At 40.5% G+C, this 18,299-nt stretch overlaps 2 protein-coding genes across 2 annotated transcripts in view; both read right to left on the bottom strand.

Annotated features, from left to right (window-relative positions):
- Positions 1-18,299, bottom strand: part of LOC310941833 (extracellular calcium-sensing receptor-like) — a gene marked incomplete at both ends in the record, with an annotated part of 58,320 nt that overhangs the window by 26,148 nt on the left and 13,873 nt on the right. The window lies entirely within an intron of this gene.
- LOC310941482 (extracellular calcium-sensing receptor-like) lies at positions 3,463-8,722 on the bottom strand (the record flags this gene model as incomplete). Its single annotated transcript, XM_083906669.1, has 9 exons — positions 3,463-4,373; positions 4,443-4,566; positions 5,036-5,263; positions 5,482-5,757; positions 6,385-6,591; positions 7,426-7,695; positions 7,890-7,976; positions 8,152-8,446; positions 8,541-8,722. The coding sequence occupies 9 exons, from the start codon at positions 8,720-8,722 to the stop codon at positions 3,463-3,465; spliced, it is 2,580 nt and encodes an 859-aa protein (XP_083762795.1).

Below are 18,299 nucleotides of genomic sequence, written 5' to 3'. Positions count from 1 at the left end.
CAAAGATGTAAGTGTTTACAACTAAAAATAAATATGTTATACAGTTACACATTTTTAACAACTGCAGATACTGTCAGACTCACCCATAGCAGGTAGGCAACTGTGACTCGGAAGTAAAAGTGAGGTCAGGATCAGTTGAAAAGAAGTTGATGACAAAAAGTCCACCAAGAATCACATCTCCACTTTTGTGCATTCCATTGAGATTAAACTGTTCCTGTAACTGACAATTGGAGGAATAAAGAGAGGAGGACACAGCAGAGGGAAAGCACAAGAAAAATATTAGCAAGAGCAAGTCGTACAAAAATACCCTCATGACTTTGCTCTGGTTAATCCCTTTACTGAGTTCAGTCCCATCACTACATCATCTATTTTATTGACTTATGACCATGTTTATCCTTGTACAGCACCAGGGCAGAACAAGCTGTAGGGGCAGGTCCTCAGCAACGTAACATTTCTTGGCTTGTTGTTGTCCAGTATTTTTAGTCACACAGATGTTTTGGAAATTAATTAATTAATTAATATCCATCCATTTTCTCTCGCTTTATCCTCCACACAACGGTTGCTGGGGGTGCTGTGCCAATTTCAGCTGACATGGGACGATATGCGGGGTACACCCTGGACAGTTCCCGAGTCCATCGCAGGGCCACATAGAGAAACAAACAACCATCCACTCTCACACTCACACCTATGGTCAATTTACCTTAGCATCATATTGCATGTATTTCAGTCCAGTGACTGTGTCAGAAGGATTATGTGCTCCAGTTGTGGAGGAAGTACTGAACACATTTTTTAACTTACTGATTCTAGTGATTTGATTCAGTTATACTGAAAAAAGTTTCATACAGATATGCAGTGATGACTCTGCCCATATTGAGGAGATACTTTTTTTGTAGTGGTGACCCATGGTTGTATAATATGAACTGGATGGAGCACCGCCCCTTCGCTTCCGTTCATTCCTATGAAGCTGCTCACCCAGCGCATATGCCAAAAAAGTTTTTGACTTCCGCGTTTATTTCCGGGTTATTGGGCCCATAGAGCATGCGCAGTAGTGTCCCCACCATAATTCCTCTCGGCTATGTGAACGAGCCGTCCGCGTTATCGACTTGCTCGGCGCGTACATGAACAGCGAATGGCATGATGGGAGTATGCTAATGACGTGCGCTAGCGGATTTCCGCCGTCACGTTAACTTCGGCTTTTAACCATGGATTTGTAAATAAATGCAAAACCAACGATAGCGAAGTTAATATAGTAAGCTGAAAAATACAATGACGGAGTCAAAGATTAAAACGATCAATAAATTGGTTTATTTGGGTTAGGACCGTGACTATTACTTTATGTGTTACAAGAATCATGTTGTTTTTGTCTGATTTCCCTTATATAACTTCATGAACCGATAGTGATGATAAGACAAACAGCCTCCCCGGGAATCAGTGGTGAAGTGACCGCAGATCTCAGTGCATCACACGGTCAGAGCTCCGGAGTCCACACCGTCATCAGTGTCACGATGTCCGGGACTGAACACACTGATAAACTGCAGCATGTCAGTCTCCTCTCCTCAATGAATCCACACAACAGCTCGTTAATACATCGATAATACGTTTTCTAAAACCTGCTTTGTCATAATATTTTTAAAATGTAAACGAAACCCCCTCATTGTCTTCATTTATTCACATTTCTCATAAAGTTTTCATATCGTACGGTTCACTGACAGTAGCGCTGTTCGCGAGACGCCACATGACCGCGCTTGGCTGTGCTCATACACAGCTGTGACGTCACTCTGAGAAATAAGATTTGTCTTAGGAATGTTTTTCAAACATGAAACTCCATGAATTAAAAATATATAATATAAAGATTTATAAAAGCCCGTGTCCATGTCTCCAGGTGTCCTGTGGACACTTTTACACGCGTCTCTTTTACTATTGTGGTCAGTGGGAAAATTGCTTTTTGGGCTCCATGGGATTTTTTGTAGCAGTACCTACAGTGGCCACCATGCAAAAATTGTCTTCAAGGCAGAAGGGGCGGAGCTCTATCCAGTTCATATTATACATCCATGTGGTGACCTTAACCGTGCCGTGTCATGCTGTGCCGGGACCATAGTGGAAAAGGGCCATATGGTCGTCCTTACCACTAAGGATGTAGTATGTTTTGGACCACAAGTAGGTTCTTGGGGACGCTGTTTCCTGCATAACAGGAAGGAGATGGTCTTTTCTGAGCGAGAAGAAGTGTATTGTGCATGCTATTGTGTATACTGTATGTTAAAGTGGTTTATGTGTTTCACAGCTCTGCCATGCCCAGTGTCTCCTGTCAGGCACAGTGGAACTGATCCCCTCAGCAGAACATATGGATGAGGAATGAGCTTGATGCCTGTTTCCCTGATGTGCCATGGAAGTATATCTACTGCCCTGCAAAAGGGTTTTCCATGTACAAGAGACAGGGCTTGGTCAGGGAGATGACCGGGGGGGAGTTCCAACAGTCTTACTTTTATGAGTCAGAAAATATCAGATGGGCTGCAGAGAAGAGGGAGTTGATAAATGAAAGGGTCAAAAATGTCATTTCACGGGCCAGCGTTGGCTCAGTTGGTAGAGCACCTGCCCCATGTGCTGAGGCTGTAGTCCTTGCTGCAGGTGACCCTGGTTCAGATCCCGCACCAAGCGGTCTTTCCTGCATGTCATTCCCCATCTCTCTGCATCCTGTTTCCTGTCTCTCTCCACTATACTATCATTAAAGGCAAAAAGGCCCAAAAAATATATATTAAAAAATGTAATTTCACACTGCATGTAGTTCAGACAATAATGTATAGTATATTGTAGTTACTTGTAGTGAAGTATTGTTTTTGGTGGCTGTGTGTCTGGCTGTCTGTCTGTGTTCCGCACTTGCCACTACGACCAACAGAGGGCGCCATATGCTAGTTGCATGAATGGGGTGAAGTCTGCCATCTCTGATTGCCTTGTTACTTCATATTTCTACTTTATCTTTTTTGGCAAGGTATGTTTTTATATGGATAACTCTCTTTTGTTTTCAAATAAAGTATATTGCCAACATTACCATGGCTGTATTTCCTTATTTTATTTTATATTTTATAATAATAATAATAATAATAATAAATAAACAAACTGAAATAAGTGCTCCTCCAAAATGCACATACACAAATAACATAATTACCTGTTAATCGTCATGGTGTCCTTCAGCTGTGGTGCTGGTGATCAGCAATATGTTGGTTCCTGTGGTATCTGTCTCTTTTCTGTTCAGTGCTGCATATTTTCTTTTTAGTTGTAGCTCCAGAGGTTACTTTTTGTTACCGTGTAAAATGACATTCACTCTCAACATTGGTAGAATAAGCAGTTAGAGAAATAAATACATTTAAGTATATAATAATTTTATTGCCTGTATTGTGATCTTATAATTACCACTCATTTCTAAAATACAGTGGGTCAGACAGAGAGACAGCAGTGTTCACAGTTTTACTTTGTGGTGCCACGACCCATGATGGCTTTCTTTGTGTTTCTTTCTGGTCTCAACAGGATTATGTAACATTTAGGTCCAAACAGCGCCATCAAGAGGCCAAAACTGGAGGCGAGGATGGCAAATACCTCCACTGCATCTGCATATTTGCCTGGTGAGCTGATGTAAGCCGGGACAAAGGCCACCCACACTGCACAGAAGATCAACATGCTGAAAGTGATATGCTTGGCCTCATTAAAACTGTCTGGAAGATTTTTTGCGAGAAAAGCTAACAGACAACTGAGGACAGCCAGTAAACCAATATAACCAAGTAAAACTGCAAAACCAATTGTAGACCCAACTACACACTCATAAACTATCTTGTCACTGTGATACTGGGTGTTTTTATGAGGCACTGGTGAAGCAGAGACAAGCCAAGCAGTGCAGATTGCTGCTTGAACAGAAGTCAGAACCAGAACTGTCCCTCTCTGCTGCACAGCACCAAACCACTTCAGACTGGACTCACCTCCTGGTTTTGAGGCCCTGAACACAGCCAGAACCACCATGGTTTTCACCAGGATACATGAGACACAAAGGACAAAGCTGATGCCAAATGCTGCATGTCTTAGTTGACAAATCCATAATCTGGGTCGTCCAATGAAGAGCAATGAACACAAGAAACACAATTTGAGCGACACCAAGAGAAGAAAACTGAGTTCTGAATTGTTGGCACGAACTATAGGTGTGCCGCGATGATGAATGAAGATGCCCAGGACAACAACACAGATAAATGTGCCCAACAGTGAGGTGGTTGTCAAGCAGATACCCAGAGGTTCATGGTAGGAGAGGAACTCTGTTTTCTTAGGAACACAGTGGTCACGCTGGGGGCTGGACCAGAAATCTTCTGGACAACTGGTGCACTCCATGGAGTCTGAGAACATAGGGAAAGTTACATGTTCATGCAACATCTCTGAACTGTCCTGTTTAAAACTACACTCACCAGTCATATTGCTGATCTCTCCCTCAGAACAAGGGACACAGTCAAAACAACACTCAGGTTCCCCCTTCTTTGTGGCCATGCGGGTACCTGGAGGACAACTCTCACTACACACTGATCGAGGAGGCTGTGTGGAGAGAAATCTATGTTATTTGTTATTATTTTGGATGAGGGCCCCTCCATACTTTTCCATGTTCCATGTAGGCAGAGAGTTGCTATACGGAGTCCATGGTTAAAACAAGCAAGCAGAGAATTTATCTAGTGAGGAAGCTGAACTCTTATGAAATGTATAATTTAATAATGGTCAGTGTGGTGTTTGATGTCCCTTCTTCAACCAAAAGAAGAGGGTTCCAACAACTAAACTGGAAAATGTGTTACATGAAGCTTAAACATTTGGTGAGTAACATCCCAAGTCAAAAAATGTAGGTGTGCACATGTTTGTCTGTCCATGGACAAAAAATACCATCAAGTATGGGTGGATGATAACATTCACATTCGATGGACAATAGCAACCCTCTGTGGACTCAGAGGAAAAGTATGAATCTTGCCCAATCAGTGAGGCAAAGCAGCGGTTGTCTATGCAATTAAGTTGTAACCTGTTTAGATTCAAAGTTCCAGAAGATTTTGTCTTCATCCAGCGTGAGTTCTTCACCTTTGATGGCTGACCTCTTCACCTCACCCACAATCTGAACTTTAGTTATTCTGTCAGGGAGCCACACCCAGTTCATGATGTCATATATTGGTAAGGTATCACCATTCTCATCAAATGACACTTGATCACCAAATGTTGTGGAGAAGTTGACTTTTTCCAAGTAATGCACAAGCTTTTGACATGAGAATCGGATATGTAATGAACACACACAAAACACAATACAATTACTGTCCACTGGTTGCTTGACTAACTTGTTGGAGCTCACCAACAGATTCCAAATGATTCCAAACAATTATTTATCAACATATTACATACTATATACTAAATGCAACTAGTGTCAAATTTCAAAGGATTAAGTGAAATTAAAAGTTGAGCGTAAGCTGACCTCACCTGCCATGGCTCCAGTCGTTGCAAATGAGCACAGGTGTTGTTGCTGAAAGGTCCTCTCCCTGGCTCACACTGCAGCATGTCATCAAGAGCATACGCCAGAGCATACACAGCCTTATACACATTATACTCTGGCCTGAGGTCTGAAACACCAAAGAATTCATTCTCCACATTCTTTATAACTTCCTGTCCAGTGCATAATTCTCCTCCAGCTTCCACCCAACCTGCTGGAGGTGGTGCAAATCTACACTGAAATGTGTGTTCCCAAAACTGATTCACCTGCATGGGTGAGAAAATCCTGTTTCATTGTTGGGTTTTACAATAAACAGTAACGTTTCAGTGTTGAGCCCTGTTCAAATGTTTAAAAAGAATTATAATACTTGTTCCTTATGAGTCCATATCCTACCTGTGTACGGTTTTGTATGTTTAACCAGCAATACCCACAATGGCAGTGGGTGGTATGTGGAAATTATCTATCTATGAAAAATGCTATGCTACATGATGTGCTACATTTGTTTCAGCATGATTTGACAATAAGCATAACCAGGTAGTGAGATGTGCTTTTGCAAAACATGCCAGCAGGCTAAGCTGTAATATCCATTCATGTTCTGTATGTGCTTGTTGTTGAAGTGGAGTGATACATTACTTATTGTCCACTGACTCATGAGCGTTTTATAATTAGCAATGAATGTTACTGTACTATTTAAAATTATTAATTTGTGTTCACAATGTTATTATGGGGAAGATAACTTTATTTAAGGAAGGGCATGTCCTCCTCCACAATTTAAGCCCTGGTTTACATGCAATGAAGTTCATTTTCAAATTAATAATTCACCTGCAGTTAAGTTAATTTTATTAATTCCAGAATATTATTCTCACAAATAACAATACAGAGTCTAAACTTGCCATGTTATTCTCATCTGTGTTGTTGTGATGTAGGTCTGGATGTATTTGTAACAGGAAGTCCCTGAGTCCTGGTATTTCTCCTCGACGGATGGCAATGCCTAGTGCTCCACCCAGGTATGGCATGAAGTGGGGAGTCTGGAGCACATCAACTGATGTCCAGGCTTCACTGGCAATCCACTGCAGGCCTGTCACGTTCTGCCTGACCACCTGTATATTGAATTATCACAAGTCTATAAAATCATACCACATCATCAAACTCATTACACAAATCAAAAACTTTGCCTCATCTCTGGATCTGTCACCCATTCACTTAAACTGGCTGCTGTCACCCCTATCCTCAAAACATGGCCTCAACCCTGACATGATGTCCAACTTTTGGCCCATCTCCAAACTCCATTCATTTGCCAAAAATCCTGAAACATGTTGCTGCCAAAATCAAAGGCCACCTCTCCACTAATGATCTATTTAAAAAAAAAAAAAAAAAATCAGAAATCAAAAAATCTGATTTCTGCTTACAGGACAGCACATAAACATCACTCCTCAAAACATACTTATCCTCCTTGACCTCACTGACACATTCAACCACTTCATCCTACTCCTTTGGAATCCTCCCTCAACATCACAGGCTCTGGCCTCTCTGGTCTCTTGTTGAGTTCATATCTCTCCAACAGAGATCAGTTCGTCCGCATCAACATTCGTTACATCCTCCTCATCTGCAACATAATGTGAAGCCATGGCCTCCGTTTGCATTGCTATACTACTAGATCTTCTTTGCTAAATTAAATTGCTGTAAAGCCACGTTGGGTTCATTAAAAGTGCTACAAATAAATATTATTATTATTGTTGTTGTTGTTATTGTACCAGTAAAGCTTTAACCGAGTTTCCACATTTAATGTCACTCTCAAACCTGTGTTTTCACAGAATACAGGCAAATTTGCCAGCAACTTTAACACATAACAAGTGAAACATCATGAATGAAATTACTTTTTGAAAGGCTAAACATTATTATTTTTATATTAAATATATGTTCTCAGGACTGACCTCTCTCATGAGGTTAATCATGCGACTCTTATTTGCAAACACAATCACCACTCGAGCTGTTGATTTCCTCATCACATCCACTATTCTCCTTAGTTCAGCAGGGTCGTCACCCCAGGGCAAAATCTCTGTGTAAGCCAGGCAACCTCCACCAGCTGGACCCAGATCAGAGTGAAAGGATCGGGCAGCGTGGACTCCATAATCATCACCACTGATGATCAGACCTGCCCAAGTCCAACCAAAGTGTTTTAGAATCTGAATCATAGCATTCACCTATGTGGACACAGAGCAGAGGGATTAGTGCACAGGCTGGAATCTTATTTGCTAGAAATCATGCTAAGCAGGTTCATCAAATACTCATGTTTAATCACTGCCTTTAAGTGTTGTATATCTGACACCACACAACTCCATAAATGAGACACTGGTGACACACTTTTGGGGGGGAGGGAGCAGGGGTTGACATTTACCTGAAAAGCATCACTCGGGATCGTCCTAAAGAAAGATGGGAACTTTTGTCTATCACTCAGGCATGAACATTTGGCAAAATAACTCACCTGAAAGAAAAACACAAAACAAAAAAAGACACACCACATATCCTAAAATACAGTTTGTTTATTTTAAGGTTGATTACTCATCTGTCAGAACTTCAAATATTTAAATAGTTCATTCAATCAAATTCAAATTGAATTCAAATTTTTAACAGAAAAATTACTGAATTGAAGGACTTACCAGAGGCACTCTGTACAAACCTAAGACTGAAGAAATGGCTATAGAATTTGAAGAGGTAGCATCACCCACAATCCCTAGGACTGGAGGAGTTCCCACACAGCTCTTCTCTAATGTAACTTGCTCTTCTTGACCACTGACTAAGGACAGTGCTGCACGAAATCCAATTCCTATTTGTAGGCAGTTATCATACAGACTGTATCCCAGAGTCACATTAGGCAGCAGGTTGGAGTTTCTGTTGATCTCATCAATAGCAAAGGCCATGGTCTGAGCCTGTCTGAATCCTATATCATGAAAACTACCACAAAGATGTAAGTGTTTACTATTGCAAATATTGTATACAGTAACTGCAAAGTTATACATTTCACAAATACAGATACTGTCAGACTCACCCATAGCAGGTCGGCAGCTGTGACTCAGAGCTAAAAGTGAGGTCAGGATCAGCAGAAAAGAAGTTGATTGCAAAAAGTCCACCGAGAATCACATCTCCAGTTTTGTGCATCCCATTTAGATTAAACTGTCCCTGTAACTGACACGAGGTGGAGGACACAGCAGAAGAAATGCAGGAGAACATTAGCAAGAGCAACTTGTTGTCTAAAAATATACTCATGACTTTCCTCTGCTTTACCCCTTTTCTGAGTTCAGTCCTTTCACTACATCACTCATTTTATTGACTCATGATAATGTTTATTCTTGCACATCACCTATCAGAGCCAAATAACTAGCAGAAGGGGCAGGTCCTCAGCAACGTCATGTGTCAATTACATATCCATCTTTTGTCATTTATCTTCACAGTGGAACTGTTTGTATATCAAGTTTTAAATGACACAATTTCATTTATCAGATCATTGTTTGTAAACGAACACACTGAAGACTGTCAATGGATGAATAGATATGATGACTCAAAACAATTTTAAACTGCAGCTGGGTGAACAGGCTGAAGTGGGAGAGTAAATTATCAAATAAATATTCCCTGCGCAGCAACTTTTATAAGATAGGTTCTGTGGTGTTTGAAACATTACACTCGCCAGTTGTATTGCTGATCTTCCCTCAGAACAAGGTATAGAGTCAAAACACTCAGATTCTCCCTTCTTTCACTGCACTGCACAGGAGGCTGTTATTTAAAGGCCACTGTGTTCCGTGTCTGCAGATGGTCACTATTCGTATCCATTTGCCTGACCATGGCTGCAATGCCATTCACAATTGTAGGTGGTTTGTTCATGGTTAATGTTGCATAAGTGGACATATTTTAGTCATGCTAACAGAATACAATTGTGTAACTGAAAAAAAAATAGGATTTTACGGTAAGAGTCGCCTCCAAGGTTTGCCATCACACTGCCAAGAAAATTGTAACCATTATTATTCACAAACTTAAAGTAACTTCCATATATCAGAGTCAAAGAAAAGGTATACAGCAAAATATTCTGTAATATAAACACATTAACAAAAAACAAGGGAAATTACAGGCTAATGAGCACATCATTAGGCTACAGTGCTGTAAATAAAGCTGTTAATAAACACTTAATTGGTCGCTGTCCTCATCCTCCCTCTCCTGGCCACCGTCCTAGCCCTCAGACCGCATGTCTGTCTGGCCACAGGCTCTCATCCACATTACAGCGTATATTCTCCCTTGCGATGCAACGAGGGAAGAAATGGCGTGCATGTCACAACCATCCCCTACACTTATCTCCTGTTATGTCTTCACAGGCAGCGTCCATTGCCTGGAGCAGGCAGTTGCCCTTGTTCATTTGCTTGGCCAGGTGCCTCCATGTTCAGAAATGGTACTGGTCCTGGTCACCTTTATATATATATATGTGTTTGGCAACATTCACAATCATAGACAGCACCTGCCAGGTAACTAAAATGGAGCACAGCGTTTGTTCAGGCAGGTCACGGAGTCTCACTAGCTTCCATAAATGGCCCAGCTGACTGTCACACTAACACTAACAGCTCAACTGATTGGTCAGATTTGTTTTCATTGGTGGAGATTATTCAGAGTGATTATTTAAACTGCCTTTGCCAAACTACTACCAGCGGCTTTTTCTTTTTGGCCACCCACCTCCACCACTTCACCCCCTCATACTTCTGACTTATCAATGCCTCGTCATTGATGTTTGTTCTGTTCTGTACCCCATGGGGTTTTATTGCTGCTCTCCCTGACTTGGGGCTTTCCACATCCGAACGTGGAAGGGCAGGGGGCTCCCAGAACAGAGCATACGGCAAAAAAATTTATTTTATGCAATAGTAAATAAAACTATTTTCTGACAAAGTGGTCCTGACTGAACATGCTGTTTGATTGGTCATCTGAGATGAGTGAAACTAATCCTTTTTTAGTCAAGTTCTAGTTTCACCTGATTGTCAATTACTGTACTCAATTTAAAAAATGTTCCAAGAGATTAATATATGGTATTCATGGTATTATGTTCTTGACAAATGTTGACAATTGAACAGACTATTGTGCAAGTGATGAATTACACAATGGAATGATGCTGACATGTTTTGCAGAGAACAACTATTAGACTGAGAATCGACAATCAGTTTAGATCAACAAGATCTATTCACTTGGAAATTGTGCTAAATGTAGGCTGTACTTAATTCATTTGCTAAGATGTAATGAGATATTGAGACAATTGCAATTTGATGAGATGAATGAGATATGCAATTCTGTTGTGGACAATTGCCAAGTGGTTTGGAGATTTGTTCATGTTGTTTTGAGAATGTAATTTCTGTTTCAAGAAAAGAGCCAAAACCAATGGAGAAAAGCTGTAATATGCACGTAGCTGAGGTAGCTGCTGCTGCAGTGAGTGTGTTTGTGTTCAACGTTGAATGAAGATGGACAAGGAAAAACCGCAGAAGAAGTAAACTTTGGCTGTACTTCTTAACAAAGACAGAGAAACACATCTCACTTCTGTTATGTGAGTGGAGTCTTTAGCATTTAAGCTAGAGATCTTTATTCTAACGTGTTAGCATAAACGTTAGCAGACTTCATCGTCGCAAAAACAATAAACAGATGGATTACATTGGTCAACAGCAAATTTATTGTTTAAGTTTTAGGATAATGTTGATGAGCTGAATCCAAAAATCCAATTGGTTTTGCTCAATCGGGTCAACTTTCTGAACAAAGCTACATATTTGTTTTTCAACATTGTGAATGACAAAGCTTTGTGTATGAAGTATTGACTGTGATGCTAATGATTTAGCAACTAGCTGAGAGTTAGCATATCATCAGCCCATTCAGTAACAGATCGATCCATCCACACCACCACAGAGCCACTTAAATGTATTTCATTTGATTTTATATTGGAAATATGTATCTATCTTTGGTTCTTCTCTCTTAAGTATATATAGTATATTATTTATGAAACAACAAAAACAGATGGAAATATGACTATAAGAATGTAAGGACAAGAAATGATAACAGAATAAGCCATCCCTCTTCCTATACATTTTTCAAGTTAGGCCTATTTTATTTCAAATGTTAAGAGGTTATTTTATCCATTTTTGTATGTATTGTATATATATTGTTCTGTGTAGCAGCTCACAAAATAGTATCTGTGCTCCAGAGAAGTAGCTCATACAGAGTGGTGTGGTTTCACTGACAGCTTGACCAGGAGGGGGTTGTGCTATGTAAATGTGATGATTCTGTCTCTTGGCTCCCAGAAGGTGTAACTAAAATTCTCCCTAAAGCAGTTTGTGGAGTGCCTACATTCAAATGACCATATATTCTTCAAAGATTTACATGTGTTAGACAGTGTTGGAAAGCTTAGAAATCACACTTTCAGATTCTGTGATTAACTCAAAATGTCCCTCAGCCTACTTGTTCCCGGTTTTGCCATGGCTGGCCACATATGGGTTCGAGGTGGGATTACATCAGGGATCAGCTCTGAGCCTCTCAACCCCTTCTTGTTTAAAGGTCCCCTATTGTGCAAAATCAACTTTTTCATCTTTTAGTACTTATATTTGGGACTCAGTGGGCCATACCAGTCCCCAAAATGTGAAAAAACAAGACTCAGTCATGTTTTAGTGGTTCCACTTTGTGTTAGTATAGGCGATAAAACACGCGATGTTTACACCTCCCGACCAAGTGACGACAGTGCGGACATTTCACCGTGAATGTTGGCACCCCACCAGGCAGAGTACTTCACAGCTCCACCGTAGCTCCACCTTGTCCCTGTGAAATACGAGAGTGCAGGCGAGGTAGGAAGAGTGGCTGCACAGCGGAGCACAGTGTTTTACACAAACTTCTAGCCTCAGAGGACTTGTGTGTCCAGTGGATATATTTTATTTATGAAAACAATGTTCACAAGCTTCACAAGCCCTTTGTTGTTGATCGTGTGTGTAAATTCCTATGCTGGAGGGACACCTTGAACGCACCAGTTACGTGCCTGCGGTTAGCGAGTGGCGTGTGTGGATCGGTGATATGAGGAGCACGCGTTTGAAAGCACTGCAGAAAGATGTAGATGTTGTCCTACATTTCTTCTCAACCAAAGGCTGCCTTTCTGTCGTTGTTTCCACGTTCTCTCCTCGTGTTGTTGATCCACACACGTCACTTTCAGCCGCAGTAACACTGGTGCGTTCAGGGTCTTTTTCTAGTATGGGAATTTACATACACGTCGCGCCGCGCGGCGCATTAATCGTTTTTCTTCGATTTTAATGTTTTTATGATCGCAAGAAGCCAAAATCGTGGTACAATTTCCTTGTGTTTAAATGGTGTCCACAGACAGACAATTTTGTGGGAAAACCAGTTACAAATTGGAATACCTGCAAAATTCAGAGAGATGGTGATGAAAGCCTCTGATGATGATGTAGCGGGAGACATGGGGGTTCAAAAAACATACAATCAGATCTTGTGTTATTTTTTTTGGCCTTGGTGAAAAAGGGATGCATCTGCTTTCATCAAGACGCGCCACACTTGCCAGTTGACGGGTAAGCCTAATCAGGCTATAACTCCGGTACCACTGTATCCTGTACCAGCATTAGATCAGCTGTTTGAGTATTTAATCATGGACTGTGTAGGTCCGCTGCCTCTTTCCAAATCTGGTAGCAAATATTTGTTGACGGTTATGTGCCAGGCCACTAGGTATCCAGCAGCTTACCCATTGCGTTCCATCACAACAAAGTCAGTAGTGAAGGCATTGTCACAGTTTATTTCTGTGTTTGGCATTCCCAAAATAAAACAAACTGACCAAGGTTCCAATTTTCATTCTAAAATGTTTTCATAGGTTTTGCAGCAGCTTCAGATTAAACATAACCAGGCATCAGCTTATCATCCTCAAAGTCACGGTATCTCGGAGCGTTTTTGGGCATTGAGTGCATGGTCCCGTGGCAGTTTTACAGACTCGTTGCCAACAGGCAGAGCCACCATGAAACTCGGTTGACTATGTGAATGGTTTTAGACACAGATTATATATGGCGGGAAAAATGGCAAAAGAAGATGAAATTACTGTTTGACCTAAAAGCAAACCAGCGGCAGTTCAGTTCTGGTGATCAGGTCATGTTTCTGCTGCCAGTGGTGGGTTTGCCATTTCAGGTGGAGTTTGCTGGTCCTACCACAGTTAAAAAGAGTTTCTGAACAGGACTATTTGATTTCAATGCCAACTGGAAAATCTCAGTTGTGCCATGCCAATTTGTTAAAGCCTTATGATGCCCGTAGGTCATCATCTCCTGCAACAGTTTTATCTACTGGCAACAGGAAGAAAGACTTTTATGGCAAATATAATTTAAGTTAGGGTGAAAGGGCCCAACTACTGCTACTGCTAATGGAGAAATGCTCCATTAAATAAGTGGTTATATAAAAATAAAAGAGGAAATAGTGTTTTTATTTATTTTTTTGTTTATCTTTATTGCCTGCATTGTGGAAAATATGATTAAATTCTAAAACACAGAGTGGAGCAGCCAGAGAGACAGCAGTTTTAACTTTGATACGTTGTGGTGCCTCGACCCATGATAGCGTTCTTTGTGTTTCTCTCTGGTCTCAACAGGATTATGTAACATTTGGGTCCAAACAGCGCCATCAAGAGGCCAAAACTGGAGGCCAGGATGGCAAATACCTCCACTGCATCTGAATATTTGCCTGGAGAATTAATGTAAGCGGGGACAAAGGCCACCCACACTGCACAGAAGATCAACATGCTGAAAGTGATAAGTTTAGCTTCATTGAAACTGTCTGGAAGATTCCTTGCTAGAAAAGCTAACACACAACTGAGGACAGCCAGTAAACCAATATAACCAAGTAAAACTGCAAAACCAACTGTGGACCCAACTACACATTCATAAACTATCTTGTCACTGTGATACTGGGTGTTTTTATGAGGCATTGGTGAAGCAGAGACAAGCCAGGCAGTGCAGATTGCTGCTTGAATAGAAGTTAAAAACAGAACTGTCCCTCTCTGCTGCACAGCACCAAACCACTTCAGAGTGGACTCACCTCCTGGTTTGGAGGCCCTGAACACTGCCAGAACCACCATGGTTTTCACCAGGATACATGAGACACAAAGCACAAAGCTGATGCCAAATGCTGCATGTCTTAGTTGGCAAGTCCATAATTTGGGTCGTCCAATGAAGAGCAATGAACACAAGAAACACAATTTGAGTGACACCAAGAGAAGAAAACTGAGTTCTGAATTGTTGGCACGAACTATAGGTGTGCTGTGATGATGAATGAAGATGCCCAGAACAACAACACAGATAAATGTGCCCAACAGTGAGGTGGTTGTCAAGCAGATACCCAGAGGCTCATGGTAGGAGAGGAATTCTGTTTTCTTAGGAACACAGTGGTCACGCTGGGGGCTGGACCAGAAATCTTCTGGACAACTGGTGCACTCCATGGAGTCTGAGAAAAGAGGGGAATGTGATGACATACATGTTTCTACAACATCTCTGAGCTGTGGTGTTAAAACTTTACACTCACCAGTCGTATTGCTGATCTTTCCCTCAGAACAAGGGACACAGTCAAAACAACACTCAGGTTCCCCCTTCTTTCTGGCCATGCGGGTACCTGGAGGACAGCTCTCACTGCACACTGACCGAGGAGGCTGAATGGAGAAATATTAATGTCTGTTATTCTATCCTTCTAAGGCCCCTTCATACCTTCTATCCTCCATGTCAGCAGGGTCATACTCAATATATTGTACGCATGCATGCAAACGTGATCTCACATCTCATTTCAGTAGCTGTGATTTTTTTTTTTTTTTTCAGAGGCTCAGTCTTATTTGTATGTCCTTGTATTCTTTGACTGATGGGTTGTACATGTGTGGGTACCAACAATCCTCCTTGAATAATCTCAAGGAACAATGCATAATATTGTCCATTTCTTTTTCTCTTCTTCAAACAAAACTATAAGGTCCTACCAACTATGAAAAGTGATACATGTCATGTGTTATATGAAGCAAAAAGTCAGCAAAAACATCCATGGACATGGGAAGAGGATGGCATCCATGTCCATGGACAATAGCATACCTCTACTGATTGCTGAAACAATATGAAGCATGAATTCACCTGTTTGGATTCAAAGTTCCAGAAGATTTTCTCTTCATCCAGTGTGAGTTCTTCGCCTTTGAAGGCTGACCTCTTAACGTCACCCACTCTCTGAACTTTAGTTCTTCCATCAGGGAGCCACACCCAGTTCATGATGTCATATATTGGTAAGGTATCACCATTTTCATCAAATGACACTTGATCACCAAATGATGTGGTGAAGTTGAGTTTTTCCAAGTAATACACAAGCTTTGGATAATAGTATTAGTATTAATAACATGTGCATGTTGACTTAAAATGAATTGCCAAAATGTAAAATATTCCAGAAAGATATCATGTTTACAAGAATAGGAAAAACAGATAAAAAATAAACAGACAAGAAGACAGTGCTTAAGGCCTCAGCTATCGCCAATGATGAGGCATGAAAATAAATTAGGACAGTAGTATTAATGTAAAATAGCAATACTTTGTAGCAATACCTACAAAGATAAAAAAGACATTACATCTTTATAGTTTAGAACAAAGCACACTGCATGTGTCATGTGTGTCACTGCTGTGCTGCATCTTGCTTGTGTCTAGCTGCGTTCCACTCACACCATGTCCCGCTCATCTCCCCCACCGCCAGTGTGATTATGATTTAATATTCTGATTTATTTAAAATACCTGATTTATAAAAAATATGTTTTTCAACAACTACAGTGAGGTTTGTTGCGTGTGTGCTGTGCGAACACCCTTATTGTTAACCAAATGAAAATGCAGCTGCAACACACAGTTGTAAAGAGGCATGCTTTGACTTAGCTATAACTATACTTAATTCAGTTATGAAATATATACAAAGGATTAAGTGAAATTAAGCTATGGAGTGTAAACTGTTATCTCACCTGCCATGGGTCCAGTCTTTGTAAATGACCACAGGTGTTGTTGCTGAAAGGTCCTCTCCCTGGCTCACACTGCAGCATGTCATCAAGAGCATGCACCAGAGCGTACACAGCCTTATACACATTATACTCTGGTCTGAGGTTTGAAACATCCAAGAACTCATTCGCCGCATTCTCTAGAACTTCCTGTCCAGTGCATAATTCTCCTCCAGCTTCCACCCAACCTGCTGGTGGTGGTGCAAATCTACACTGAAATGTGTGTTCCCAAAACTGATTCACCTGAAAAAATATTTAAGGTTTGATATTTGTGATTTGTTATTCATATAATTGTTGCAAATATCTGATCTGATTGCAAGTTCAACTCTCACTACACTCTGTCCATGTATGTTGTTGTGATGTAGGTCAGGACGTATTTGTAACAGGAAGTCCCTGAATCCAGGTATTTCTCCTCGACGGATGGAGATGCCCAGTGTTCCACCCAGGTAGGGCATGAGGTGAGGAGTCTGGAGCATATCAACTGATGTCCAGCCTTCACTGGCCATCCACTGCATGCCTGTCACCTTCTGCCTCACCACCTGTTCATTGCAATATAACAAGTATATAAATACATGCTTTTATACCAGTAAAGTCAATGCACTTAGAAGTAAGTAGTATCCACATCAAATGTGTGTTTTCCACAGTACAACAGGGTAATTGAACATTTCTCGGTAAAGTATAGTGCTTTTAAACCCTCCTTGCAGCAGTTTTAACAAATTACAAAATTAAGATAACACATTATAACTAGGGCTGTCAAAAATTAACTTGTTAACGCAGGATGATTAATTTGTGGAATTAATGCGTTAATTCTTTCTTTTTTTTACGCATTAACGCACTTTCTCACTTTCATTGTGCCATGGGTAGACGTGCATTTTATGAACAGGCAAGGCAATTCTTTAAATTTATTTACAATATTTTATTTTTTCTATTTATTTATATTGTCTTATAATGTGGGTTCTTTACAATGTAACGTTTATTTTTTTTACTAAGTTTGTATAGGTCTTTTTTTACAAGTTATTTAGGGTGTTAGGGTATTATTTATCTCTCCATTCCTACAACAATATACATTTTTCTGGCTTTACGAACGTCACAGCTACCCTGTGATTAATCAGATTAAAAATGTTAATCTTTTGACAGCCCTAATTATAATAAGTAAACACTATTAGCATTAGATAAGCATTAATAAATATTGAATTCATCATTTATAATGCATGAATACTCACTAGTATGTCGTTTATAAACTCAGTTAGAAATGTTTTACTCATCCCATCAGCTGAGGAACAGTGTCCAAATAGCTGCTCTACTCAAGCAGCCAATCAGCATCCACCTCCAACAAACAGTTGCTCAGTACATGCCAACACTTCAGCACGAGTAAAACATTTATAACTGTGTTTATAAACTACATACTAATAAGCATTAATGCATTATAAATGATGAATTAAATATATATTATTTCCTTAAGTAATTCGAATAGTGTGTTCTTATTATAAAGTGTTACCCAAATTACATGTGTAACCTCATAAATGAAACCCATTGTTTACAAGCTAAAATGTTTTTCCAACAATACTCTGTCAGGACTGACCTCTTTCATGAGGTTAATCATGTGACTTTCATGCGCAAACACAATCACTACTCGAGCTGTAGATTTCCTCATCACATCCACTATTCTCCTAAGTTCAGCAGGATCGTCACCCCAGGGCAAAATCTCTGTGTAAGCCACACAACCTCCACCAACTGGACCCAGATCAGAGTGAAAGGATC

Source organism: Microchirus variegatus (genome assembly GCF_963457635.1).
Source record: "Microchirus variegatus genome assembly, chromosome: 20".
Taxonomy (NCBI): domain Eukaryota; kingdom Metazoa; phylum Chordata; class Actinopteri; order Pleuronectiformes; family Soleidae; genus Microchirus; species Microchirus variegatus.
This window is presented reverse-complemented; position numbering and strand designations above follow the sequence as displayed.